General features: G+C 35.8%; 1 protein-coding gene across 8 annotated transcripts in view; it reads left to right on the forward strand.

Moving 5' to 3' along the window:
* The window catches only part of SCAF8 (SR-related CTD associated factor 8), a 190,745-nt gene that overhangs the window by 11,811 nt on the left and 152,913 nt on the right, over positions 1-26,021 (forward strand). For all 8 annotated transcript variants that reach the window (XR_004951416.1, XR_004951418.1, XR_004951421.1 and 5 more), the window contains 2 exons: positions 17,437-17,520; positions 20,856-20,900. Coding sequence is in view for 5 of the 8 variants with exons in the window: in XM_036223007.1 (XP_036078900.1) it covers positions 17,437-17,520; positions 20,856-20,900 (129 nt within the window). In the remaining 3 variants the exon portion in view is untranslated. The remainder of the gene's footprint in view (positions 1-17,436; positions 17,521-20,855; positions 20,901-26,021) is intronic.

Consider the following 26,021-nt stretch of genomic DNA (forward strand, 5'->3'; position numbering starts at 1 on the left):
GAAGGGTTTTTAAATAAAAGCACAAGTTTTAAATTTGCGTATTAGATGATTAGTATCTTTGTAGAGCAGGACAGGGCATGAAGGGGTGAGGTTGGGGGGAGAAGAAAGGTTAAATTAATATACAGAGATGAGAGGCTCAACTCGGGTGATAATGGGGAGAAGGCAGGATGAATGCAAGAGAAATTTGGTAACAATAGGGAGCTGGATATAAGGAAGAAGAGGGTGGTTGCAGAGCTTCAGCTTAGTGACCAGTAGATAAAACGGCATAGTACTGGTCCTAAGAGGGGCAGGCCTGGAGGAGCAAAGCAAGGGCAAAGAAATCAGTGAATTGGATTGGATGGGGAATCATTTTTTTCCCACCTGTAATGAAAGAAAGATCTTTTGTATGGAAGGAAGATTGAAATCACCTATATCTCAGCCACCCAAAGACACTTAACTATTACTCTTTCGTTGACTACAGTAGTAGTTCTATACATCTTCAAGGTTTAGTATCTGTGGGGCATTCAGGTGGAGATCTCCAGCTGGGTGTATAGGTCAGGCACCTGGAAAGAATAGGCTAGAGATGAAGATTTAGGAGAGGGTACAGTTGTCTGGGAGATGATGTAGAGAAAGAAGAGAAGCAAGCTTAGGGCACAGTCTTGTAAAATCTTCTTTTTTTTTTCAAGATAAGACTTTGGTCCTTTTTTCCCTATTATACCGTGTTTGCAAATACAAGGACGTTTAAAAGCCATTCTGCATGGTATATGTTTGGCTTTAAATTTTGCTTGTATGAACACGTTCTTGTGTGCAATTAAAATTTAAGTAGTAAATTGAATGATCTATGAATAAAAGTAAATATTTAAATTTTGTTTCGTGATTTTTTTTTTTTTAGAATTTCTTAACATTAGGCCTACTCATATTATTCAGATTTCATTAGCTCCTCATAGTCAAATAATGCTTTACTTTAAATCTGTATATAATAACCAATTTATTGTGAACATAGAATTGTGAATCTAAAGGCTATATCATTAGAAATAGAACCTGTATTTATTTGAGAAATTGCAGCCGATATGGTTTGTGGGAATTTGTTATGAAGAGGATTTGCAAATGAATTATTTATTCTTCCTCTTGTTCTTATTTGGTCATTTCACTGTTACTAGTATTTTTAAAATTAGGAAGAGGTAAAATTCACATCTTTTCATCTGGATGTTTAAAAAACATAAGAAAGAACTGAAATTAAAGGAAGATGAATTGTTCGGATCTCAGGGAAAATCTATGTAGAGTCAATATATGTGTGTGTGTGTTTGTTTATATTTATAGATTTTGTTTTCTCATGGAGAATCATTTTTGTTCTCTTTGGGTTTAGAGTAGAGTAGCTAACGCCTAGTTGTGTTACGCGTTTGTAGCTATAGACGTAACTAAAGTTTGTGGTTGGGTTCCGTGTTTATTTCCATGCTTAAACTTGCTTTCCAGCATTACGAATTTTAGAGCTGAAAAGATTTATGATAGTATATCATTTAACAGACATTTTATGAATGGAAACTCGAGACCCAGGGATGATAAAACTTGGTTCAGAATTACGGCTTATCAGAGGCATGCACTTAGCAGCCAAATTAGAAGAAATTTCTGCTCTCTGTTTCTTAGTTTATTCTTGTTTTCAGTTTTTCCATATGGATTTTTTGAATTAAATTTTGGTAGTGTTTATGTGTGTTGGAGGAGGAGTGGGAATTGGTGATTCTTGGTAGATTTTCATTGTTCCATGCTTACCCTAGGGTAGGCTAAGGAATGAACTGCTGTCCTGCCCCTGATGCTCATGAAACAGGTTGCCGTAGGACAGCACGTGTGCCGTGGCTAGGAAGTGTCTATAGTCAGTCACACCCACACAGCCAGCAGCTTTCTGGCAACTCAGTAAAAACACCCTTGAGTACAAAGCTCACGTATCTTCATCTTCGTAGAGGAGTGCAGTTACTCTATAAGCCTGTGTCCTCAGGATGTATTTACTTTTCACAATTTAATAAGGGTGGCTACTTTGTAACTACTTTCTTTAGATTTCCCTAGATTACTGTTTAGAAGACTCCTGGTACAGGTGTGTTAAAGCATGATGGGTACAAAATTAATAGGGTTGTGGTCAAAGATAAGATAGTTGAAAGTTGACAAAAGAAGAGGGTCGCTGTTCATGGTCTAAAAATGGGATGAGACAAGATAAGCTTTGGGATCTCTTAACTATCAACCCTAATGAACAAGTTTTCTAATTAATTTTTCTTAGTTTTAGTTTTTTCATTTTAAAGATAGGGATAATGAGCCTTCCCTCACTGCCTCTCGAATTGGTTTAAATATTTAAAATATTGGCTGGTTTTGAAATATTCAAAGAAATGGTTTGAATGTATAAAATTAAACAATAAATCCATAAAGTATTTGGAAAACTAAATACTAGTTCTAAGTTTTCAAAAATAAGTTTTTTTTTTTCTAAAATAGTTTTCTTAGAGAAAACTAAAGAATACTAAAGAAAAATAGTTTAGAAAAAAAAGCCGCAGCTGGGGAAGGTTCCCTGTCATCGTGACTGTCTCTGTCGCCCTGGAAGGTATCTCTGTATTATAGCATACTTGGGTGCTGGATAAAAGTTTTGGAGATTATTGCTAAAATGGAAGTGCCAGATTGTATTCAGCGTGTTTTCCAAGTTACAGATGTAGTTGAACAAAATTTTCAGTAGCAGAGAGTATCAAAATACAGACCATGATGTATTTTGGATCAATAACATTACTGGTTGACACTTATAAGCATTTCAGTATTTTACTAAATTCAAGGCTTTTAAGAAAATAATTTTAAGGACTTATGAGGAAGATAATGTATAAAGTATTTCTCATATATACATATAAATATTTGTAATATTTATATATCTGTAGATGCGCATAGAAAATGCTGGAAGGCAACCTACCAGCCTTTTAGCAGTGATGATTTCTTAAGAGAGCAGAAGGTAGTAGACAGGATGCAGGGAATGAGAACTTCCGATATTTGGAATTTCTAATAGCATTGCCATATTACTTTTACAATATTGTTCTCAAACCCAAAATACTATGTGTCTTATTTTGGGGAGAAGGATGGAGTTGGTCTATTTTATTATTATTTTAATTAAATCCTTTAGAGAAAGGGAATTTCCTTGTTAAAGGTTGGAAGACTCTGAAACCTTGTTGAGGATTGCTTAATATTTGTCTTATCGGGCCATTCTGAAGGTAAAAGTGATGTAGCAATTGTGATAGTTGCATAGAGATGAAAAGTAATATTTATTACTATCGCTTATTAGGCTACTGCATTTCTGTTTTTTTAGTCTTTGTTTTTGTTCTTATTTCTGAAATGATTTTATCCTGGTAGGCTCTCGTTCTACTTACTCTCTTTCTGATGTTTAGTCTTTAATATTTTATTCTATAGCCCTTCAGAATGACTGTATTTTTACTGTTCTCGCCGGGGATCCAGTCCTACATCGTCTAGGTATATTGTGTAAATGTGCCTAGGAAATAGTATTCAAATTACCCCAAATCTAAACTTGTCTTTCGTTCATAAACTTCTTACAGTTAGATTTTCTTTTTATGTCAGTAGTAAAATCATGTTCCCAAACAGTGAGATTTGAAAACTGGAATTTTCCTAGGTCCTCTCTCTTGTCTGTTATGATGAAATCTAATGAATTATTTTTAAAATGTGTTTTGCATCTTCCTTTCCTTTTCATTCTCAATATTAAATAATAAAAATACTTTAGTTCGCGTCCTCATCACTTCTCCCTTAGTTTAAATATTGCTTATCATATACATTGCATATGTGCAGCCCTGCGAAAAAGGGTTTGCTGTACACAAAGTTGTGTACTGTGTATTTCATCTGTGTGTATTGTTTGTTTTGGGTGCTCAGTAATTCTTCAATAGGAAAGTGCAGCGTTCTGTTGCGCTTCTAATGTGGTCCTGTTAGGAAATAGCCACTTCTTCAGTCCTTTTTAAAATTTCTATTTTTAAAGAGAGGTTTACTGTTGAGTGTGTTACAGATGTAAATCATTTGGAAGCAGGATCACAGCTGTAACAGAAATGCTCTTTTTTTCCCCCCAGTTGGCCCATTTTACTTCCACTTACTTTATTAAGCATTTTTTTTCTGTTCTTTCCAAATAGACGTACATTTCGTTTGTCTGAATACCTCCCCCAGTAGCACTATTTTTTTTTTTTGGCTCTAAAGTATGTCATTTGTTCTTGTTTTCATAAGGTCCTCATAGATCCCCAGGTTTTCGCATACCACTTTAGTATATTATTCCTCTGTTAAATATGGGGCTGTGAAGGGAAAAAAGCAAAGATGCTGAGACACTAATAGTTAAGTAAATTGTTTCCTTATACACCAGCTTTTTAATATACACATGTCAAATTAGTGTCTCCAGAAAATTGCCTGTGATAACATTGTAGAGACCTTTGTGGTCAGTAGTGAATTGTCCGAGCTGACAGTGGTAAATCTCAGAATTCTATAAATTACTATATTATAGTGGTTGGTATGTCTGACTCTCCCCTCACCTCAGATTGTTAGAGATGTGGGGCGAAGGTCTTCATGTTATTTTTTTTGTTTACTGAAGGGCTTAATATTGTGCCTGTCTATAGTAGTTAATCAGTGATTGTTGGTTTAATTGAAGTCACTATGTAGCTTTGACTTTTATTAATCAGTTGAATTTGGCTTTGTATTTTCTAATTTTTTTTATATGTTTTAAGTTGATTTTACCTCGATAATAAAATTATTGATCTGTGCAAGAATATTGTGAGTCCTTATGATTAACTCTCAAAGTAAATTTGAAAATAGTATGCAAGAATGATTATTATACAACATTATATAAGTGATAACAAGGATTGTTTCAGAGTGAGACATTCTACTTAGAAATAGTTTATTTCTGTGAATATTGGTGTAGGATTATAGATATAGGGGTGTAAAGCTTACTAAAAGTAAGGTTCAGGTGGGAAAAATAAGAGAAATGTGTATTATCACGTTTGGCTTTGGCATTCCACTAATTTGAGCAAAATAGATTTATTGCACTGAATTGAATTTAGATGTGAAGAAGCTGGCTGAATTTATTTTGCTAGCTTGTATTTGGTTTCCTTTGGAACCCAGTCAGCCACTTTATCAAAGTTAAATCAGCATATATTTGAATACCTACTAAGTGCAAGGAACTGTTTTAGGCATTGTGGAAGATATGAAAAAAAAAAAGATACTGATACTGGTAACTATTTATTGAGAGTTTACAATGTGTAAGGTCAGTGTTTTCCAGAGTGGATGAATGACTGGAGAGATGGATGGATGGATGGACAGATAGATGGAGAGGGAAATAGAGTAAACAAAATAAATTAGGAGCAAAATAATTCACATTGTGATTAGATTGATATGAAATGTAATAAGCAGGTGTATAAGTTACAGGGTGAGGAGTATTTACATCTTATCTACACATACATACACACACGTACGTGCATATACCATTGATGGAAGGATGTGATTTCAAGTGTGAACCTTATTCCCTTTTCCCATTCTTCTGATTACAACAAAGGAAAAAAATCTGAGTTATGGATGTCTTTTGCATCTCTCGATATTTGTTAACCTTTAAAGACACAAAACAAAGATTGATTTTTTAACCTAAAAATAATTGTGTTTATATTCCACAATTTGCTCAAATACTGGTTGTCATAAACTTTCTACAATATATTTTAAACAAATTCTTCATGTCTTGACTATGACTAATGGAACCTCAGGGAAATAGTTTTGGGTGTTTTTATACCTCAGTTTGTACTAAGAGGATGGCAGGTTGTCACGTGTAGCCCATGTTGGATTCTGACAGGACATTTAGTGAGTTTTCTGATATGGACCATCCCTTCGATGCTGATGGGAACAAATCTGTTGAAAGAAGTGATTGTAGATTTACTCTCTGCATCTTTCAGTTTTCTCTTATCTTCCCAGTTAATGTGGGATCTTGTGACTCTGGAATTAGATGCCAAAATGTTCCTTTGAAGCTTAGAAAAGACTGGTTTTACTGACAGATTTCCCTTTAATTCTGTCTGTGTATTTGTTATTTTTACATAGTAGCCAGCTAATAGATTCTTGACCTTGATAGGTGTGTGGCATTAGCACAGCTGTGACGCCTATGGCGTGTGTGTCTGGAGTGGAGTCCTGGATTAGGTGCATCAGCCTGAAACACAGACAGATGCCTTCCTGCAGGAACAGGGCCCACTGAAACAGAACCTGAAACTTTATCGTATTTTTCACTTTCTGTGGAGCCTGCAAGATAGTTTTCCATTCCAGTTCTTCAGCTCGATCCTCAGGGCACTGGAAGGTGATCTTGTACTGGAATGAATGGGTTATAGAAAGGAGAATGGTTATCCAGAGCCACAGTTTACTCGAACCTTTACCATAGTTTGAAAAAACACGAACAATGGGGCCAGGAGCTTGTTCTGGCACATGCGAAGTCCAGGCCCAGCCGGGCCCAAAGGTTGCACCTTAGACTCAGACTTTGGCAAGCAGAATTATCCACCAGAGAATTTAATCATGTTTAATTGTCCTTGTAATTAATTTTAGTATTACTTTCTACTTATGGGCTAGAGCCCTGTCTCTCAATTTTTTTTTTTTTACCATAACTCACAGTAAGAACAGTTTGTCATGAGCCAATAGTCACAAATGTAAATATAACAGAAATGAAAGTTTCACCCAAGATTAGTCAGCATAATTTATTTATTTTCGCTGTGTTCTATTTTAATTGGACTAGAATTACCTTGAGAGTCTTCATCTAGTGGTTAGTTGGATTATGGCTTGAAGAAAAGTAAAAGACTATTCTAGATAGAAAGAATGGCATGAAATAGAAAAAAAATGTATGGTAGGACTTTTGTTCATTTTAATTTTAAGAAAGTTGTCTATGCCCAAATTATAATCAGTTGTTATAACAAATATTTTCTGAACAGTGTTCCTGGTCTTGTTTTTACATTTAATAATTACATATGTAAAGTTGTAATCGCAGATATCTTATATTTGTCATGTAACATTAGACATTTTCATATTTGTACATTAATAATGTGTATATTAGAATAACTTGCTATCTCTTCTCTTAGTATACCTTACAAGATCTTTCTTCCTGGAGATGTTTTTTTTTTTTAAACTGTCATAAAATGTTGTGGTAAAAATAATCAGGATTGTGGTCTTTTGCTTAAAATATGTAGTCACCAGTAAATAATTTTACAGCACTTGTGTTTAGCACCACACTACACTTTTTTCCAGATACTGTAGTTTTTTTCAGTTAGGAAATTTTAATTTTTTTGTAGTTTTTCTTTCTCTGCTGAAAACTATCATTGCATTTTGTCATAAGTGTTTCTCCTTTACCATATCGAGGATGATTATGACTTAAAAGTCTTTAACTGATAATTCCAGCATCATTGTCATCTTGGTCTTGGCATCTGTCGCTTACCTTGTCCTCTGAGCAGTATGGACACATTGTGTGCGTGCGTGCGTGTGTGTGGTTATACAAGGAAGTTGGCTTGTATACTGGACATTTTCAGTATTGTGGGACTGCATTAAATTTTCTGAAGCGTGCGAATGTTTGTTTAGCAGGCATTCAATATGTAAGTTCTGTTTTGCCATTTCATGGTAGTTCCATTGTCACTTCAGTTTTCAGAGTGTTTATTCTGCTGGTTAGGTTGTGCCCAGCACATATGACACCAGGAGTTAGTCTCTAGGTGTTGGGTTTACACAGATTTTAGTTCTCAGAGCCTTTGTTGAGCTTCTTTGGCACCGTTTGGGGACGAGCCCGGGACCTAAGTTAGTTCATATGCAGGATGAGGGTGTCCGCTTCTCCAGCTCTCCCTGGGTTCCCTGTGCTGTGTCAGTGTCTGGGATACCCTTCCCCTGTTCTTCTGGCCAAAAAGTCAGGTTTCTCTCCAGGTTTAGCCTTCAGAGTGAAGTGGCAACAAGGAAGAGGAAAAAAATGCGGACTCCTCACCATATTTTTGGATAATAGGAGCCCCTTCTCCTGGCTCCTCTTTCTGGCAGTGGCTCTTCTCTTGAGGTTTTAGGTGCTGGTGTGGCAACAGTGGCTGCCCTCCAGTCCTTAGAGGGGCCAGGGGCCCCTCCCCTCCCCCAGAGCATGGGTGTCCTTTTGGCTAGGCCAAGGGGGGTTTCCCCTCACTGTTTTGCTTCTAGTATTGGCCGCACCCTCAGATTCTGCCAGCTTTGGGACCAAAGCCAGGAGATAACAGAGGAACACCGCAAAATTTACCTCAACACCCACACACGGCCCCCTCCCCCGCCCTCACTGGTCCTTGAGGTTTGACTGCAGCCTCCAGTGGCCTGCTGTTTTACTTTCCATGGTCCTCTGGTGGTTGCTTTTGTAGCCTGGCGTTTTAGTTGTACTCAGTGTGAAAGAGGCTGCAGTTGACTTGCTTCATCTTGACTCTGTAACTCCTGTGTATATTTTTGAGTATTTTTTTTAACCCCTTTTAGTCCAAGGATTTGGAAAAGATGTAAATTTGTGTGTTGAGTTAAGGGACCATGCAAATAAGTTTTTGTGGCCTAATTTAGTTCTTTATATGATATTTTTTTGGGGAGGAAGAACTGATTACAGTTTTTCCTTATCAGCAGTTTTAAAGTATAATTTAGATTCTCAAATAGCTTCCTTTTTAACAGTATTCAAAATCATTGACATCTGCCATGCTTGAGAAATAAATATTCTGCTTAATAGAGTATCTTAATAGAAAAGGTTAATGACGTGAAAATGCTTATATCCCACAGGAAAGGATACTTAGTTATAAAGGACATAAACATTTGTATTGGTCATAATCTGTTAGCACTTTTATATATCAAATTCTGGCCTTATTTCCCTTTAATTTTTCTTTTTTCTAACTAGAGGATATCTTTTTATCCCCTCACAGTTTAGTATCTAGGTTCACTCTCACTAGACAGATGTTTGCATACTTCAGATTTATAATTTTAAGAACGTAGACACCATTTTCTTTTATGTGCTTGCACTTTTAGAAAAACAGATTCTGGATTTGAGATTCTGACAAAGATGTATATAACTTTGTGTATTCTTCACCAAATAACGTTGTTTATTACCTTGATTGTGTACTTAATCGTATTCTGCAAACTGTTTATTAGAATATTATCGTCTCTAAAAGCACCCCACAGTTCCCTGAGGACAGAGGCCTTGTCTGCCTGTTTTGTTGGCTCCATAGTGCCTGGCACTAATAAGTATGTTTGGAATGAGTGATTAATTGTTGGATTATAGATAATTTGCATTTTCTGTCATTTTTGTGCTTTTTGTATTTTCCAACTTTTTTATAAACAGGAAAAACGTTATATGGTTTTTTAAAAGACAATTTCCGCGTCCAGTCATCGGTGTTTTGGCATTACAGCATTGCAGGTTTCATGTGCTCCGGTGTTTGCGCTTCCATATGGTCTGTTGTTTTCAAAGATGCAGTTGAAACTTTGTTCTGAAGTTTTCCTGCTAACACATAGTCTAAATTGGGAGTGTGCCTATGTTAAAAGCCTGATTGGGCGGGGAGGGGGGGGAGGAATATCTGTAACTTAGCCTTTGTTCTTTAAAAAATTTTGTTTGCCCGGTTATTGCCACTTCAGTAAAAATTAACCCAAGTTGATACTGGTTGCATTATTCTTTTAGAGTTTCCTTTTTTTAATGTTGAATCTGTTACTGTTAAGTCTAATGTTGTTTCTGGTTACATTTTGTTGTGTCAAGGGCATCTAATTTTATATGTTACTTTGTTACATACTTACATTGTTTTATTTACATTCTATCACAAACCATGGACGATCATGCTACATAGTAGCGATTTTCAACCTTTTTGGCACCAAGGGACGGTGCTCCTATGAGAATCTAGGAGCTGAGGCAGTGGCACTGGGCGGGGGGCTGTAAATACAGATGAAGCTTGGCTGCCGCCCCCCCCCCCAACCCGACTCACCTCCTGCTGTGCGTCCTGGTTCCTAACAAGCCACAGACTGGTACCAGTCTGCGGCCCGGGATTTGGGGACCCCTGCTACATAGGAAAGGAGAATTAGGGGGTAAGAAATTTTGGATATACAGATTACCTAGTTTTTGACTTGTTGAAGCAAAGTTTGTAATAAGGTTTTGGTTCTCAGATATTAAAGTTGGTGAATAGTATGGTTTTAAAACTTAAATTTATTGGGTTAACATTGGTTAATAACATACTTTTCAGGGGCACAACATCATAATTCCACATCTCTATGTTTTGTAGTGCGCCTACCACCCGTTACCATCTCTTTGACCCCCATAGCCTCCCTCACTCCCCCTTCATCTCCGGTAACTACCATTCTGTTGTCTAAGTTTTTGTTCTTTAGTTCGTTTCTTTTCGTTTGGTATTTCACATATGAATGAAATCATTTGGTTTTTGTCCTTTTCCTTCTGACTTCTTTCACTTAGCGTAATAGCTTTCAGGATCCATCTATGCTATTGCAAATGGCCATATTTCATCTTTTTTCTTTTTATGGACACTTAGGTTGTTTTTATGTCTTGGCTATTGTAACTAATGCTGCAGTAAACATAGAAGTGCATGTTATCGTTATGAATAAGTGTTTATAGTATTTTGGGGGGGGTAAATACAATATTCTCTTTAAAATGACTTGATCTGTGAAACGATTCTGATTTGTTCTTTATTTCCATGTGCAAAATACTGAATTGTTTTTACCTTTTAAGTTATTTACGAAAAATCAGAGAAATGTTTTATCTTTAAATTTATTTTTATATTGAATTATAAATAATTTTCACAAAAATATTTACAGAAAATTTAAAATCTATGTAAGTCGTTAGAAAACGAAGCAAAATCATTCACAACTTTGTTTTACTATATTAGTTTTCTGTTGCTGTGTAATACATTGCCACAAACTTTAGCTTGTGGCTTAAAACATACATTTATTTCAAAATTTCCATGGGTCAGGATCCAGGCACTGGTTTCACTGGGTCCTCTGCTGATGATCTCATCAGGCTGCAGTCAAAGTGTCAGCGACTAGTTCTCTCATTTGAGACATGGATTCCTCTTCCAAGCTCATTCAGGTTATTAGCCAAATACAGTTCCCTGCTGTTGCACCACTAGGTTTAGTTGGCTGTGGGCTGTGGGCTGTGGGCCGCGGGTCGCTCTTAGTTCCTGGCAGTCACCCTCAGGTCCTAGTGCCCACGTGGCCCTCTCACGTCTGTCCTTACATGACAATGAAAGAGTGTTCTGGTGTCTCTCCTTATAAGGACACTAAGCCTATGGGATCACATCTCCCACTTAACCTTAAGTACCTCCATAAAGGTCCTGTTTATCTCCCCACCCCCAAAAAAGTCATTTAGGGGTTGAAACTTCTAACATGAGTTTCGTGGGGCAGAGGTATACTGTGGAGGGCCAGTGATGGCAATGGAGTTAGAGCAAGATTGTATTAAAATATAATTATTATATTTTTCAAAGTAACTTATGTATGTAATTTTTTTTTTTTTTTTAAGTACAAAAGAGGTTCTGTTGGAAGCTTTTCTTTCTGCCCCATGCTGGATCCCCCAAAGAGAAGAATGTTTTAGTTCTTAACACTTTAGTGCTAATGGTTACTTTCCTAAGCCCAAACGATATTTTGATACCAGTGTTTCTTGAATGGTCAGTTTTAGACATTTATTGAGTTTTTGCAAGAATAGATGAAGCATCCGTTCAGTCGTGCTACTCTTGCCCTTTGCGCGATACCTTGATTTTGAGTGGTGGGCCTCTGGAATTCTGCAGGACAAATTATTTTCCTCTTTTGCTATATCTTTTTGTGTGTACTGGGGCTTGAACATTTTCTTATTTTCATCAGTAGCAATCAGTCCTTAACTATATCCATTTTCTGGAAGTTTGCGACGTCTGCTGATTTTACTCTTCATTTTGCTTTTCGTCTTGAGTTGTTGTGCCTTTTATATTTATTGTCCTCCTGACACAGGAAGAAAAGACAAAGGGCTGTTGTAGTCAGCACGCTATCTTGAACTGAAAGTCAAGATTGTGTTGGTTCCGGGAACTTTTGTGATTTCTAATTTTCTGATTTCTTTGGAGATATGAGGGATCCTAACTGGTACTCTCAAGTCCCTAAAGGACCGTCGTTGGGAAAAATGGATTGGGTTGGTTACTGTTATTTCACACTTACGATTAATTCCACTGGTCATAGACCTAACAATTTGAAGACATAAGATTAATCTGTAAATGAGTAAGCTCTTATCCAAATTTGATGATTCTCTGGAGTATGTCAGATAATAAGTTTTTTGTTGGCCTTTTAGTGCTCAGAGTGGGGAAGGCACTGATTTTTGAACCGAAGAGTTTGTTTGAAATAACAGGCGTGGAGTACAACATTCTGTTAAGGTTTGGTTAATGGCCCTCAGTGCGTAGATGAGGGACGGTGTGAATGTGCTTTCCAGGGACATGGGATTGCAGCGTTTATTACAAAAAAACTGTGTGTGTTTGTAGCATTGAGAAATATTGTCCACATTGTGTTGGCCTGCTTTTGTAAAAGTTTCCTTGGAACATGACCTGCACATTTACATATGAATTGTTTGTGGCCGTTTTCATGCTACAGACATAGTGAGATAGAGACCATGTGGCCTCCACAGCTTCAAATAATTACTGTATTGACCCTGAGCCTAGTCTGTAATCAACAACTTTAAATATATTTATTAGAAATGAAAGTTTTTTGGTTGAGTAGCTAGCAGCAGCTAAGATATCTTTGTGTAGGTAAAAGATTCTGCCAACCTTGATTAAAGTCATCAGAAACTGATTTGAAGAGGTTGTTTTCAGATCTAAAAATATGCATTTGATGTGGTGCCTATAAGTAATAGTATGGAAATTTAAAATGTTACTGCTTCAGAGAGCACTTTTCATTGTACTCGAGGGCAATTGAAACATAAAGAGCCTGAATGAGTTAGACTGACAACCCAGGCTATTACTTAGCGGCTTTCCTTTGAGTTGATAAGTCTTGAGTATTTAGTAGCCCAAGGAAGGGGCAGGTTAATCCTGGGACTTCATTTCAGTTGCTGCAATCAAATGGATTTAGTTTGTATAAATAAAGGGCTGTTCACATAATACTCAATAACACTAGAACATAGCATATGAGGGGGAAAAAAGCTCGAATATGGGGAACAGAGTTTAGAAGAACAAGTATCAGTAGCCCTAGAAAAGTTAAAATAGTCTTAACTGAAGCAATAATTTGATGGAACACACTAACGAGATCAGCAGCCGCTTTAGACTTTGGAAAATGTGGTAGCAGGGAGCCAGACCCTAAGAAATAAAGGTGAGACTAAAACCTGTATATGAGGAAACTGGGTGTAGAGCCCCAAGCCTAGAGAGCATGCAGGAGTGCTCTTCTGACTCAAGCATAGACACGAGAATCATCGGGCAAAGGGAGAGAAAGTTCCCAGAATCAACTTTCATTCTTCTCCAGCATTTTCCATTGTAAACCATGTTTTCTGTGCCAGATCAAAATTTGAGAATACAGAGAGAGTTACATTCCCAATTCTTGGTGCAGCTTGATACATCTGGTTAGAATGAGGTTTGGTATGAAACTTGGTACTTCCTAATGGCAGTGTTATAGCAATATTAATAAATTATCAATTGGGTAATAAAGGTTTATTAACTGTATCAGGCATTGTTATATCCTGTAGATCTAATACAATGTACGTTGTATTATTTATAGAGGTTTTAAAAAGCTTCGCATGGTCTAGCAGCATACTTCGTCACTATTTTTCTAGAATACTGAATGTTGTAGTGACATTCACAAAATTCTCAACAAGTAGTCTGATGGTGGTCCTCGAGGATTGAGTTTGATGCTGAGGATCGAGCAATGATGGGATGTGTGCAACACTTGAATTTGGAGGTAGAGTGGAAGGAAATAGAAGGAAAGCTGGGTGATGGCAGGCTGTCTCTGAAGTCTTGTACTGGGTTCACATTAGTTTATTAACTGTGTAAATTTATACCCCACTTATTTAAAAAAGAACTTTGAAGCATTTTACTTAGAGTTATTTGCGGTTGAAAAATAGGGTTTTTTAAAAAATTGTATACAACAACACTAGTTAAACATAACTGAGAAGTAATGTCAATAGACACTTGTGATATTTTCAAAATGAGTAAACATCAGCAACATCCCTAGAGAAAGGAAACATTAAATTATCCTTTTTTGATAGAAAGTAAGCACATGAAAATTAGCCAAGTCAATCTCTGAAGTCAATGAAAATATACTTTGTGAATTCTCAATAAGGGAATTTTTGGGTGGAGATAATTATTTCTTTAACAGATCAGTAAAAGACAATGTTCTAGGGGAAATTTTTGTAAGTTAAGTATTTATTATTAAATTTTAGTACAGGCATTTGGTGAGGAATTAGATGAAAGGATCGGATCTATGCCTGTTTTCTGATGATCACATTTAATAACTGAGATTTTAGAAAATCTATGGAAATAGTTGAAAGCATATGTATCCGTGATCCTTTGACAAGTACTAAATTACGCAGTGTTTCTTCGGGTGGTACTCTAAGTTTCTGCAGTACATGCATTTTTGAAAGGGCTTCTCAGATGAGAGCTGACTTTTCACACTGAAAATGTTTTACAAGTCTAAATTATATTTCCCTTACCTCTTCTCCCACGTCCTCTAACCGCCTCCCCAAAAGCAAGCAAGCAAGCAAAGCTTTGAGCTGCTAGAATGTGGACTGATGCTTGATTGAGACGTCAGGGCTTTATTACGCAGAATGGAAGAAGTGATGAATTGTTAACCGTAGGAAGAACCTAATACATCTTCGTTCCCTAGTAACAAATTACTATAGAAAGGACCTTCAAGTAGCTAAGTGAATAAATAAATGATGGATCCATTAATGGAGAATAACTATCAAAAGAGATTTTTAATTTTAACAATGGTTAATTCTGCTGAGTTACTTTAGTGTGTTCTGAAAGCTGTATATGCAATGTTTCTGTGAAATGAGTATTGTTTTTATTTTTAAATGCAAAAACTAAGCTTCAGAGGTCTAGTAACTTGTAATAAGGTGATGTAGCGATAATTCACATCCAGGTCTTTCAGTGTAAAGCTTGTGCAATGCTATGTGTTGTTAATTTTAATTTATTCTTAACAAATATCTGTCCTCTGGACACAGGATATGGTTTGGAGCAAAAGAAAAAATCTAAACAGAGTCAGGGTTTCTTTCTCTAGCAGGAGAGGGCAGGAGTGGATGTTGGGTGGGCAGCAGCCTGGGCCTAAGAAAGTCTTTGCTTTACGTGGCTTGCTACCAGCAGTATAGAGTGTGTTGATGTTATTTATTTTGCACCAGTGAGTAGACTGGCATATGGGCAGGAATTGAAGCTACACATATATTAAAATTCTCTTAAGTTTGACAGAGGTAGCTTCTTAAAGGATCTGATGAGATCCTAACCCTGGTTGGGCAGAATCATCATCAAGAGGTAAGCACCTCTGTGGGAACTTAAAGGGAAAGACATTTGTATTTCTCCCAGGATTGATTTCAGCTTGGACAGCTCTTGGGATACAATTAAGCTCTTATTAACTTAAATTTCATTAAGGAACTTACATCCTTTGTCTTTTATTAATGCTCAGTATTAAATAATCATCATACAAGTAAATGTCAGCTTACTGCAGTGAATGCTTCGAAGGCGAGTGACAGTACAATGAGAGCGTAAGAGGCTCTGATCTGGTTGGGAGGTCGGGAAGGCTTTCCTCATTGGGTGATGCTTTGACCAAGATGGATCATCTAGTGGGGACGATGTAGTGGGGAGGCCCAGGTGGGGAGGATTCCAAATAGAGAGAACAAGCCCATATTAAAGGCTCTGTGTCAGGGAGCTGAGAAAGATCATTGTGACCGGAGCAGAGGGCTGGACTGGGAATAACCGGGTGAGAGGAAACTGCGAAGGTAGAGACAGGAGTTAGATCAGGCAGGGCCTTGCGTAGACAGATTTTTGTATTTATCCGAAGAGTAGGAAGACGTTGATCTTTTTAAGGGCAGAGAGAATGGATATTAACCACCTGCTTAGATTAGTTTTCGAAAAGATACACGTACCACATCCTTTTGGGCATTCTCTGTGTGAGAGATAAAGGTAATTTGGACTGCAGTTGTGATGGTGGTTGGAGGAGGAGGAGGATACAAATGCGAGGGAAACTGGGTAAAAATCAGTAGAAATCAGTGATGGATAGGTTATAAGGGGGGTGCTGGAGCAAAAGCTGTAGAGGACTTGCTAAATTTCTACTTGATTAGCCAACAAATTCAGTTTAATTTGCTTTTAAAGTTTGTATAAGTTGTTATTGTAGTGTTGTAATGGCCAAAGCTTAGTTTCTGGACTTATATTTAATATTCTAGAATATTGTTAGAATCTTAGCATCACTGAGTACAATACAAGTTTTAGTCAGTGTTCATTTAAGGTTATTTGTCTGTCTCCTAATTTCTCACCTTGTCTTTAACTGTTTTTGTTTGTTTGTTTGTTTTTGTTAAAACAGTATTATTATCCTTTGCTTACATGAGAAATTTCAAAACAATATTTTGGGGGGCAGATTATTGCTAAACATTATATCCCTTGATTTCTAAAAAAGTTTTATTGAGGTATAATTCACTTACCATATAGTTAACCAATTTAAAGTATATAATTCAGTGGCTTTTAGTATGGTTGTACAACTATCACTATATTCGATTTTAGGATATTTTCATACCCCAGAAAAAAATACAGTACTCATTAGTAGCGACTCTTCATTTCTCTCCAGGTCTCCCAGTTGTAGACAATCACAAATTGATTATCTTTTCTGGACATTTCATTAAATGTAATCCTATAATATGTTATTTTTAAAATTTGGACAGCATAGTATTTTTAAGGTTCATCTATTTTGTAGCATATATTAGTACTTCATTCCTTTTTCATGGCTGATATTTCACTGAATAGTTATAACTCATTTTGTTTATTCGATATTCATCAGTTGATGGGCTTTGATGGTTTCCACTTTTTAAATGAATTTTTTATAAATGTTGCGATTACCATTTGTGTATAAGTTTTTATGTGAACATACGTTTTCTGTTCTCTTGGGTATGTATGCCTGGGAGTGGAATTGCGGGGCCATATCGTATATACTGTGTTTCATGTTTTGAGGAGCTGCCAAACTGTTTCCCGAAGCTGCTGCACCATTTTACATTCCCGCTAGCAGTGTATTGGGGTTCCAGTTTCTCCATGTCCCACTAACACATGTTGTTATCTGTCTTTTTGACCGTTAGTGAGTGTGAACTGATACCTCATTGTGGCTTTGAATTGCATTTCCCAGATGGCTAATATGGTCAACTTGATTTTTAAAAGAAAGGCAGCACAGCAGTTTCCTTGAGAATATGAAATTGGAAATTTTTTGGTACTTTCATGTAATCGCTTAGAGACGATTAGTTTTGCTGAATTTAAAATTTGTTCTTTTTTTTTTCTTCAGTTGTATTCCCTGAATGACTACAAACCACCGATTTCTAAAGCGAAAATGACCCAAATTACTAAGGCAGCCATCAAAGCTATTAAGGTGAGTTATAAATTTTACTTCTGTGTTTTCAAAAGAAAATACTACACTAATATTTTGGAGGTGGGATAATTTTTACAGATTATATATTTTCTTCCTTTTTACAGAGTTAATAAATGTTCATGGGGAAAAAACAAAAATGAAAATCTGTCACCTGCAAACTCTCCCACCTAGCGATAAACACATAACATTTTGATAAATATTCTTCCATAAACTTTGAAGCAGTCATTTTTCCTTACTTTTCTTAGGTAGGTAAGATTTTAGATATAGCCACATTGTGGAGAATGTGTTTAACACTGTTATTGGCTCAGTGACTTTTACAGAATCTTGAAATCTTGAAATTATTTCTTAAAAGTTTTGTAAGTAAAAATTAATGTATTGATTTTTTTCTTATTGATTCTATTATAGATTTGGAAATGGGCCATTATGGAAAATAATTGAGCCTCATTGTACATAGGACATTTGAACTGTGGGAAGAGGCCACAGACATTTAGCCATTGCTCTGATACAGTGGTTTTGAACCTATGTTGACTCATGGATACTTCTGAAAATCTCAGGAAAAGGTTGGACCCTCTCTAGAGAAGTATACATATGCACAAAATTTTACATAAAGTTTCTTGGCTCTAAGGACCTTTTGAAACTCAACCATAGACATCTCTCCAAGAGGTTCCTGTCCCCAAAGCTAAGACTCCCTGCTTTAGTGGGGTTCTTAAAAACAAGAATGAGTGAGTGCTTATTTTTAATTATGTAGGTATTGACCTATGGGTATTTGGTGATATGTTTTCCTACTATAAATAAGAACATCAGCCATAAACGGAAGCACCAGTTATTGTAATAAATTGTGTTTAACAGCATTATCTATTTACAGAGAATCACCACTAGGAGAAAATTCATATAATTAGACGATGTTGCAATATTTTAATGGCCAAATCATAGTTTTCAGACATGTAGTTAATTTCTTATAGCATCATAGTTAAATCCCAGTATTTATATGCAGGAAATCAAAGAAGGGATAAGGACAGTCACCAGTAAACACATTTAAGCTAGAGAATTCTTTGAAGAAGTGATTTTTCAGACTGTCTGATAGGTGTAGTGTAGAATGTTTAGTTTCTTGTGCTTTTTAAATCTGTACTGTTCTACATTGTGATCTAATTTTTTATGATCATGATCCTGAGAGTATGCAAACATGTATGTTATTATCATTTTGTGAATATTAGTAATTGTTGCATTTGTACATAATTTTTTTGTTGATCACAATCCTTTTTAATTAGGAGACTCCATAAGGCATAGATGTTGACATTATTTCCATTTTTTTAGATGTTGGAAGGGTCTAAGAGAAATTAAGTACTTTGCAACAGAATAAATACAGCTAGATTCGAATCCAGCTTTCTCTTGATCAAGAATCTAACCATTACGACATACTGTATTGTTTTATTGTTGCTGTTCTAAATTTTTTTAATTTTGAAAAAAATTCAAACGTTGTAAAATATTAACAGTTTCCCCTTAGATTTGCTAGTTCCGAACATTTTGCTACATTTGGTGCATTTCTAAACACACATTGCGCACACGCATGCGTGCACACTCTTTTTGGCTGAATCATTTGAGCATTTCATATTTCATTCATAACAATCTCTAAGTACTTGAATTTGAATCTGCTAAAAACAAAGACATTCCTAAGTAATCATAATACACTGATCCTATGCGAGATAGTTCACTTCATTATACTTTTATCTAATATACAATCCATACTTATGTTTACCAGTTGCCTCAATATTGACGTTAGTAGCTGACACCCCTGCTTTTCCAGAATTCAGCCAAGATCACACATTACATTTATTTCTAGATACTGTCACTGAGCCTTTTTGTTTTGTTTTGTTTTTCTTGTCACTGATGTTTTTGAAGAGTTCAGACCAACAATTTTGCAATACCGTGTTATTTTAAAACTGTATTTAGTACATATATAGCGATTTGAGCTGCCTTCTCATTCACATTTAAATAATACTATGTATCACATTGAGGTAAGTTGTTGGTTTTTTACATCAGCATTTAGAAGATTATTTTCATGGGTGCTTGTTAACATTGAACACTGTCAGCAAAACCTCACAGATAACTATTGTGGAAGGAGGCCTGTGTGAATTAATAAACTCTGAGTGAAAGTTTAGTAAGCATTTTTTACTCCAGATTACATGTAGTGTATGTAAAGTACCTAGAAGCAGGAAGCACTGTCAAAGATGTTTTCCAGTCGAATTATTACTTAATAAATATTACCTAGTAAATATTTTGTATATTGATTTTAAATGTTTATAGGTACCTACCTATAAAGTGCCTAATAACTTTTAAGTAGTTTTAGTTTTTTTACTTAAGTAACTTAAATGGTAAACAGTTAATTTCTAGTAAGGAAATTTTAGCCAAGCTTAAAGTTTTTGTAGGTTTTGATTGGTTGACTATATGAATAATGAGGTTTTATGTTATTTTTGATTTTATAATATTAGATTTTATGATTCAGTTTACTTGAGTGTCCTTTCCGGCCTAAGCATAATTTATGAGATCAGAAGTATAAAGACACACAATTTATGTTCTTTAAATGGAAATATGCTAATTATGAAAGTGCCATTGGGATATTAAAATTTAAGCACAAATTTTGGATACATTTAGTGCAGTCTATAATTTCTATTCTTATTTTCAGGTTTATTCATAGTGTTGGTTATAAAACTTTAAGGTTTCTCATAATTGATAGTAGTCCATTACTAATTTTTAATCTGTGTGCTCATTTCACTTTTCCTGATATATTTTGGCTGATCCATTAGAACCTTATACATCTCTGTATCTAATTATATATACTTGCAGTTCCATATTCTGGGAGAAGCAGGAGATAATGAAATTGAAAACAACACCTTCGCTTATATTTATTAATGCTGTTTGTTGACAGTTATTTGGTTTTTCTTGTATTGCTATAATTTAGCTGAAAAAATAATACTATAGATAATCTTTTCCTTCTATGAAAGTAAGAATATGCATTTGCCAATGTGCTTATCACTAGTGTTTTGCTGGCAACTATTTGTGAAAATATACTTTCGTAAAGGTCGTGATAGAATTCTTTTGTATCTGTGTTAATGTAACACACTTTGGATATGCAGACCATCTGTCTACTTTAAGAATCCCTTTACTAATCAGATATCATAGCTAGAGTGACCTAAATGGCTGTCTCAAAATTCATGAATAAAATTCATTGTTTTAAAAGACCTTTGAAACTATGTCGAAGCAAATCCTATGTTTAGCAGAAAAATGCTAATCTAATCAAACAGATTTTAAAACCATGCTCTGCTTTTTTCTTTTAGTTCTATAAACATGTGGTACAGAGTGTTGAAAAATTCATTCAGAAAGTAAGTATATACTTTTTCATGTATACACTTAATGTACTATATTTATAGATCAGTGCCATGTGCTCTTCTTCTCTTTTACATTAAGTACCGAAGCTTAAATTGTTTTGATGTACTGTTCAAGAAATGATTCCATTTATTTTCTAATTACAAAGTAAAATAAAGCGATTTTTGGATAACTTTAAAAACAATAGTTTTCGGGTAGACATTTTTGTTAATTTTTATTGCCATCGCATGTGTCCTTAGAAAAAAATGGTGTCAGTGTGATTGATTTTTATGAAATTATAAATTCATTGCTTTTTATAGCCTTTAAGGAAATTCTTAAATTTCACCAAGATGAATGCCTAGAGAGCAGCAATCTTTTTAGATAAGGTGTGGAGAAATGCTGCCTACCATCTTTTGGTGTTACCACTGCTTTTTATTTTAGCCATTCTGATAGATGGGTAGTGATAATTTCGTTGGGTTTTAAATTTCCATAAGGACCGATCATGTTGGACATATTTCACTTGCTTGTTTGCCATTGCCAGTAAATTGTCTTTCCATGTCTTCAGACCATTTTCTAATTGGATGATTTGATTTTTTTACTGTTGAGTTTTGAGAGTTTTTAATACGTTCTAGATGTAAGTCCTTTGTCAGATGTATGGTTTACAAAATTTTTTTCCCAGTTATACTTTGTTTTTTCATTCTCTTAACATAGGTTTTTTGCAGAACACCGATTTTTAGTTTTGATGAGGTTCCAGATTGTGGATGTATCTTTAATACCAGAGGAAACCTTTTTCCCCTCCTTCCTAGTCCTAGTGGGACTTAACAATCGGGGGAGATAACACAGGAGTAAAAGGGGCACCGTGGGCGGGGCGCCTGACGCCGCCCGCTGTGTTTCTCCCCTGTGGCCCTCGAGGCGCTTGCACAGACAGTGCTTTGAGTTGTTTCTGTGGAACTCAGTGAGTAAAACCCACTGGCTCAGAGTATTTTTTATAGTAGGAAATACTGTTTTAGCAAATTTGTAAGACAGTTAATTTGTTGTGCACATTATAGTCAAGTGAGAGATCTAAGAAAAAATTTGAAGTATTATTTAACGAGAGTAAACTTGTAATTTTGGGTATCACCCACCCCCTGGAACCTGCCGATTATTCAGCTTCTCTGGTTTTTTTCTTCATCCACCATAAACCAATAGTGCAGGGAGGAGAGGAGTGTGGCGCAGTTTGATAACATGTTGTTGTTCTGTGTTTTAGCCATGAAAAATGTATAGATTGATGAATAAAGATAATACATGAAAAGGTAAATTAGCAATAAAAGATGAGTTCCTATAGGCCAGGGAAACTGTTTGAAAGAACACTCTGGACTCTTGCGAGGGGTACATAAGGAATCGGGCACTTGGGCCCCATCGAAAGGAGTAAATTTCCAGATTCTCAATTTTTTTTTGTACTTTTTACTAAAATTCCTCTGCCCTAAAGTCTTTTAGATTAATTTTTTGTTCCACACCCTCTTAAATTTGGATTTCAAATGTATCTTGAGCTTTTCAGTCATTGTTAATCATTAAGATAAGAAATTTTTGCCTGTTTTGTTTCACATCCCTGCTCGCTGTTACAGTGTTGCTCTGTCAGTCGGAATTCTTAAATGCTTCACCTGCCTCTTAAGTTCGTGTAGATGGAATCCTGCAGCATCTCTTCCTTCGTGTGCAGTTCTCTCACTCAGTGTCATGTATTGAGGGGACATTCCTGTTGCGTGTGGCAGTACCCATTTCTTCTCATCACTACATACATGTTCCATTATGTGAATAAGCAGCTTATCCCTTTTGTCGACAGACATTCGTTTATGGAATTATGGACCATACTGCTGAAACATTCTCATAATATGTATCCTGGTGCAGCTGGCATTTCTGTGGGAGTGGAATTAGTGGGTTGTAGGATATGCATTTCTTCAACTTGGCTGGATAATTAATACCAAATTAATTTCAAAATGATTGTCCTAATTCACTCTCTCACTACTGATGTGGAGTTTATGCTGCTCATCTTTACCAACCTGTGATATTTTTAGACTTAAGTTTTTAAAATCTAACGAGTCTTAAAGTTTACTTTAAAAAGATATTATCCGAATATCACCTTCACTCAAGGAGTTAAATTCCAACCAGTATTAAAATGTCTAACAAGGTGTTTTTCAGACTCTTAATGACTCATCAAATAGAAGGAATTTCTATAACCAAAGAGCAAAATGTTCTGTGTTACCAAAATTAAAATATACTTGCTTGCTTTATGACAGCTGTTACATTTCTTCAGATTCAGTATATCACATCTAGTTCATCCTCAGATTTTGCTAAGCTGTGTGCTAAAACTGAAGTTGGTGAGCTGTGTTTCATTAGGATCAGAGGTCTTGAAAATGACATAGAAGTAGTGTGTTTGCCATTTAGAAGAAAATATCACTCGATCTTTCCATTTACTTTGTAGTTTTAAGTTACATAATTTAATGCTATTTCCTTAAGAAATGAAATACTATGTAGATTGGTTCAAAGTTAGCAGTGAAGATCTCGTAGGCTCAGTTAGTAGTAGTATATAAATTTAGTTCTTGTTAACCCCTCCTTTCCAGTCTGTACACCTTTTATTCATGTCCTACTGCGTTCACTAGGACTTCCAGGGCGATGAGGAGGAGCAGTGCTGAGAGGGGGCCATCCATACCTGATCATGGTGGGAAAACTTCTAGTGTGTCACTGTTAAGTGTGATATTAGTTGTAGTGTTTTTATAGAGCCTGTACCTCTGGACTGTGAACTTCACACGGGCTTTTCAGGTTTTTTTAAATCCCCTTTGGTGAAACAATGGCCGGAGTGGGCTGGAGTTGGCTGTTTACCTTCCCCCAGCTCGGTTAGGCTCCAGTTAAATGGTTGGTTCATACCTTCCCCCAGCTCGGTTAGGCTCCAGTTAAATGGTTGGTTCAGAGAGCACACCTTGCGAAGAACAGAGTGCCGCTGCCAGCCATCTCAGAATGACTCCTTTTCTCCTCCCCGTGCCAAAAGCAGGAAAAGATTTTTTTCTAGTATTCGCTGTGAGAACTCACGTGGTGTGTCAGGTTTGACTGTCTTGGGACGGGCCACCCTTCTTACATGCTCCTGCCAGCATCATTCATTGCTTTGCAGGTACAGCCACATGCTCCTGTTTTTACCATTGTAGCTCTGTTTAATGTCACCTGTAGTAGCTGAAATTGGGAGCACAAATTCTAAAAACAAAATCATTATTAACTGTGTTCGTATAATGCAGTGTGGTCCAGCTCACCTAGAGGTTCTTTTGTCACAAAACCCCGACTTACGATAACAATAGAATGAAAATCACACGAATGTGTTTAAAGGTGCATTCTCCCAATCTGTCATTGCCTTCTACCCTCCTCCCCCAAGGGTTATTTGTAACACAGGAAATTGGAAATTAATAGTATGTAGTTTGAAGATTGCATAGCTGAAAATTTAACATTACACAGCTTTTTAAAACAAAATTATTCGAAGAGTAAAAAATACCTCATGATATTGGAAAATCTTAGGAATTCTTGTTTTCAGTACAGATAGAACTTGAAGAGGAAATTGAAAAACGTTTCAGGTTTTTTGGTATTAACTCTTTCCTCAAGTTTCTAGTTGGTGACTTAGCCAAGTTTACCAAATCAAACAAATTCTTAAAGTTTTTTTTGGCCATTTTACATGGCAAAAATGCCTGATCTACCAGTGAAGGAAATTCTGTCCCACAACATCTTCGTATATAGTACGTCTGAAGATACTGTGGAAATGTTTTTTTCTTAAGCTGTATAGCTTACTACTAAAACTTCTACTATGTTTTTGAAGCTTTGTAATTTTTATGGTAGGCCAGAAAGGCCCATATATTATATTGTGAACTCATGATTCTTCTGTATTGTGAGTTTGTAATTGCATTAAAAAAAATAAAGAAAAAATGTATTTGTTATTTTTTTAAAGACCCAGTGTATTAATTACTTAGATTATTTACCATTCAGTATTGATTTTTTAAAAATTTACTTTTATAATGACATTGGTTAACGAAATCCAGTAAGTTTCTGCTGTATATATGTACGCGCACACACACACACACACACACACATATATGTTTGCACTCTATATTTACCTCCCATTGTTAAATTTCTGTCACCACAAATTTGACCTCTTGTACCCTGTCTACCTCCTCCTTCCCCCTACCAGTATTAATTTTTAAAGCTCTTACCATGAACTTATAAATTTCATTCAGGTAATCATTTATATAAAATAATACATTATACATCAGGTTATTTTCTGTCTTGGGAAAATTAAAATGGCAATAAATCTGTTAATAAAAAAAATCACTTATTTGTGTTTGTGGCATTAGGAAATAGATAATTTTTAACAAAGTGGATGTCCTCCTTTATAATTCTAAAAGTTTTCTGCTCTTTACTGAGATATATTTTTTGTCTGGCTAGGTAGCTATTTCTTTGAATGTAGAGTAGTCAAAGGAAAATAGTCTTGATCAGATACATGAACTGAGAGGGCTGAATATGCTAGGCTTTTTGGGAACTTGAAGGAAAACTCACTATTTAATACTTTCAAAAATAATAATTTTCAATAGAGCAGATATTTAACCTTCATGTAGGTTAAACCGAAAACTTTAATATTCAAATGTCAACATTATTGGCCTTTTATGAAATACTTTAAGTACTTAACAGCCATAATCTTGCAGTGAATACTTGTGAATTGGTGCTAATGGTCTCTTCATTTTCTCCACTTAATATTAAGACCTTAAAGAAAAGGTTCTTTCAAAGGATTTGAAGGAACATCTGAAATACCATGTTTTTTTGCAGAGTGAAATCACTCACTGTCTCAGCTAAAAATCCTATAGAAACATGCGTGTGTCAGGAGATGGGGGTTGAAGGTCTTTTTCTCACTGGTACTTGGTTTCTGAGAAGAGTTTTGCAAGAACACAGTTTTGATTTAGTGCCAGGTAGGATTTCCAGGAAATTACTTGGGGTAAAATATTTACGTATTTAGTCCCCAAAATGAAACTCGCTTTTTGCAGCCTTGATTCCATCATTTTAGTCAACACATGTTTGTGAAGCAGGTTTTCTCATGCTTCTGGATATGGAGACAAACTAAGGGGATTCTTCAT

The sequence above is a fragment of the Rousettus aegyptiacus genome, unplaced genomic scaffold (genome assembly GCF_014176215.1).
Source record: "Rousettus aegyptiacus isolate mRouAeg1 unplaced genomic scaffold, mRouAeg1.p scaffold_m13_p_1, whole genome shotgun sequence".
Classification (NCBI taxonomy): Eukaryota; Metazoa; Chordata; class Mammalia; order Chiroptera; family Pteropodidae; genus Rousettus; species Rousettus aegyptiacus.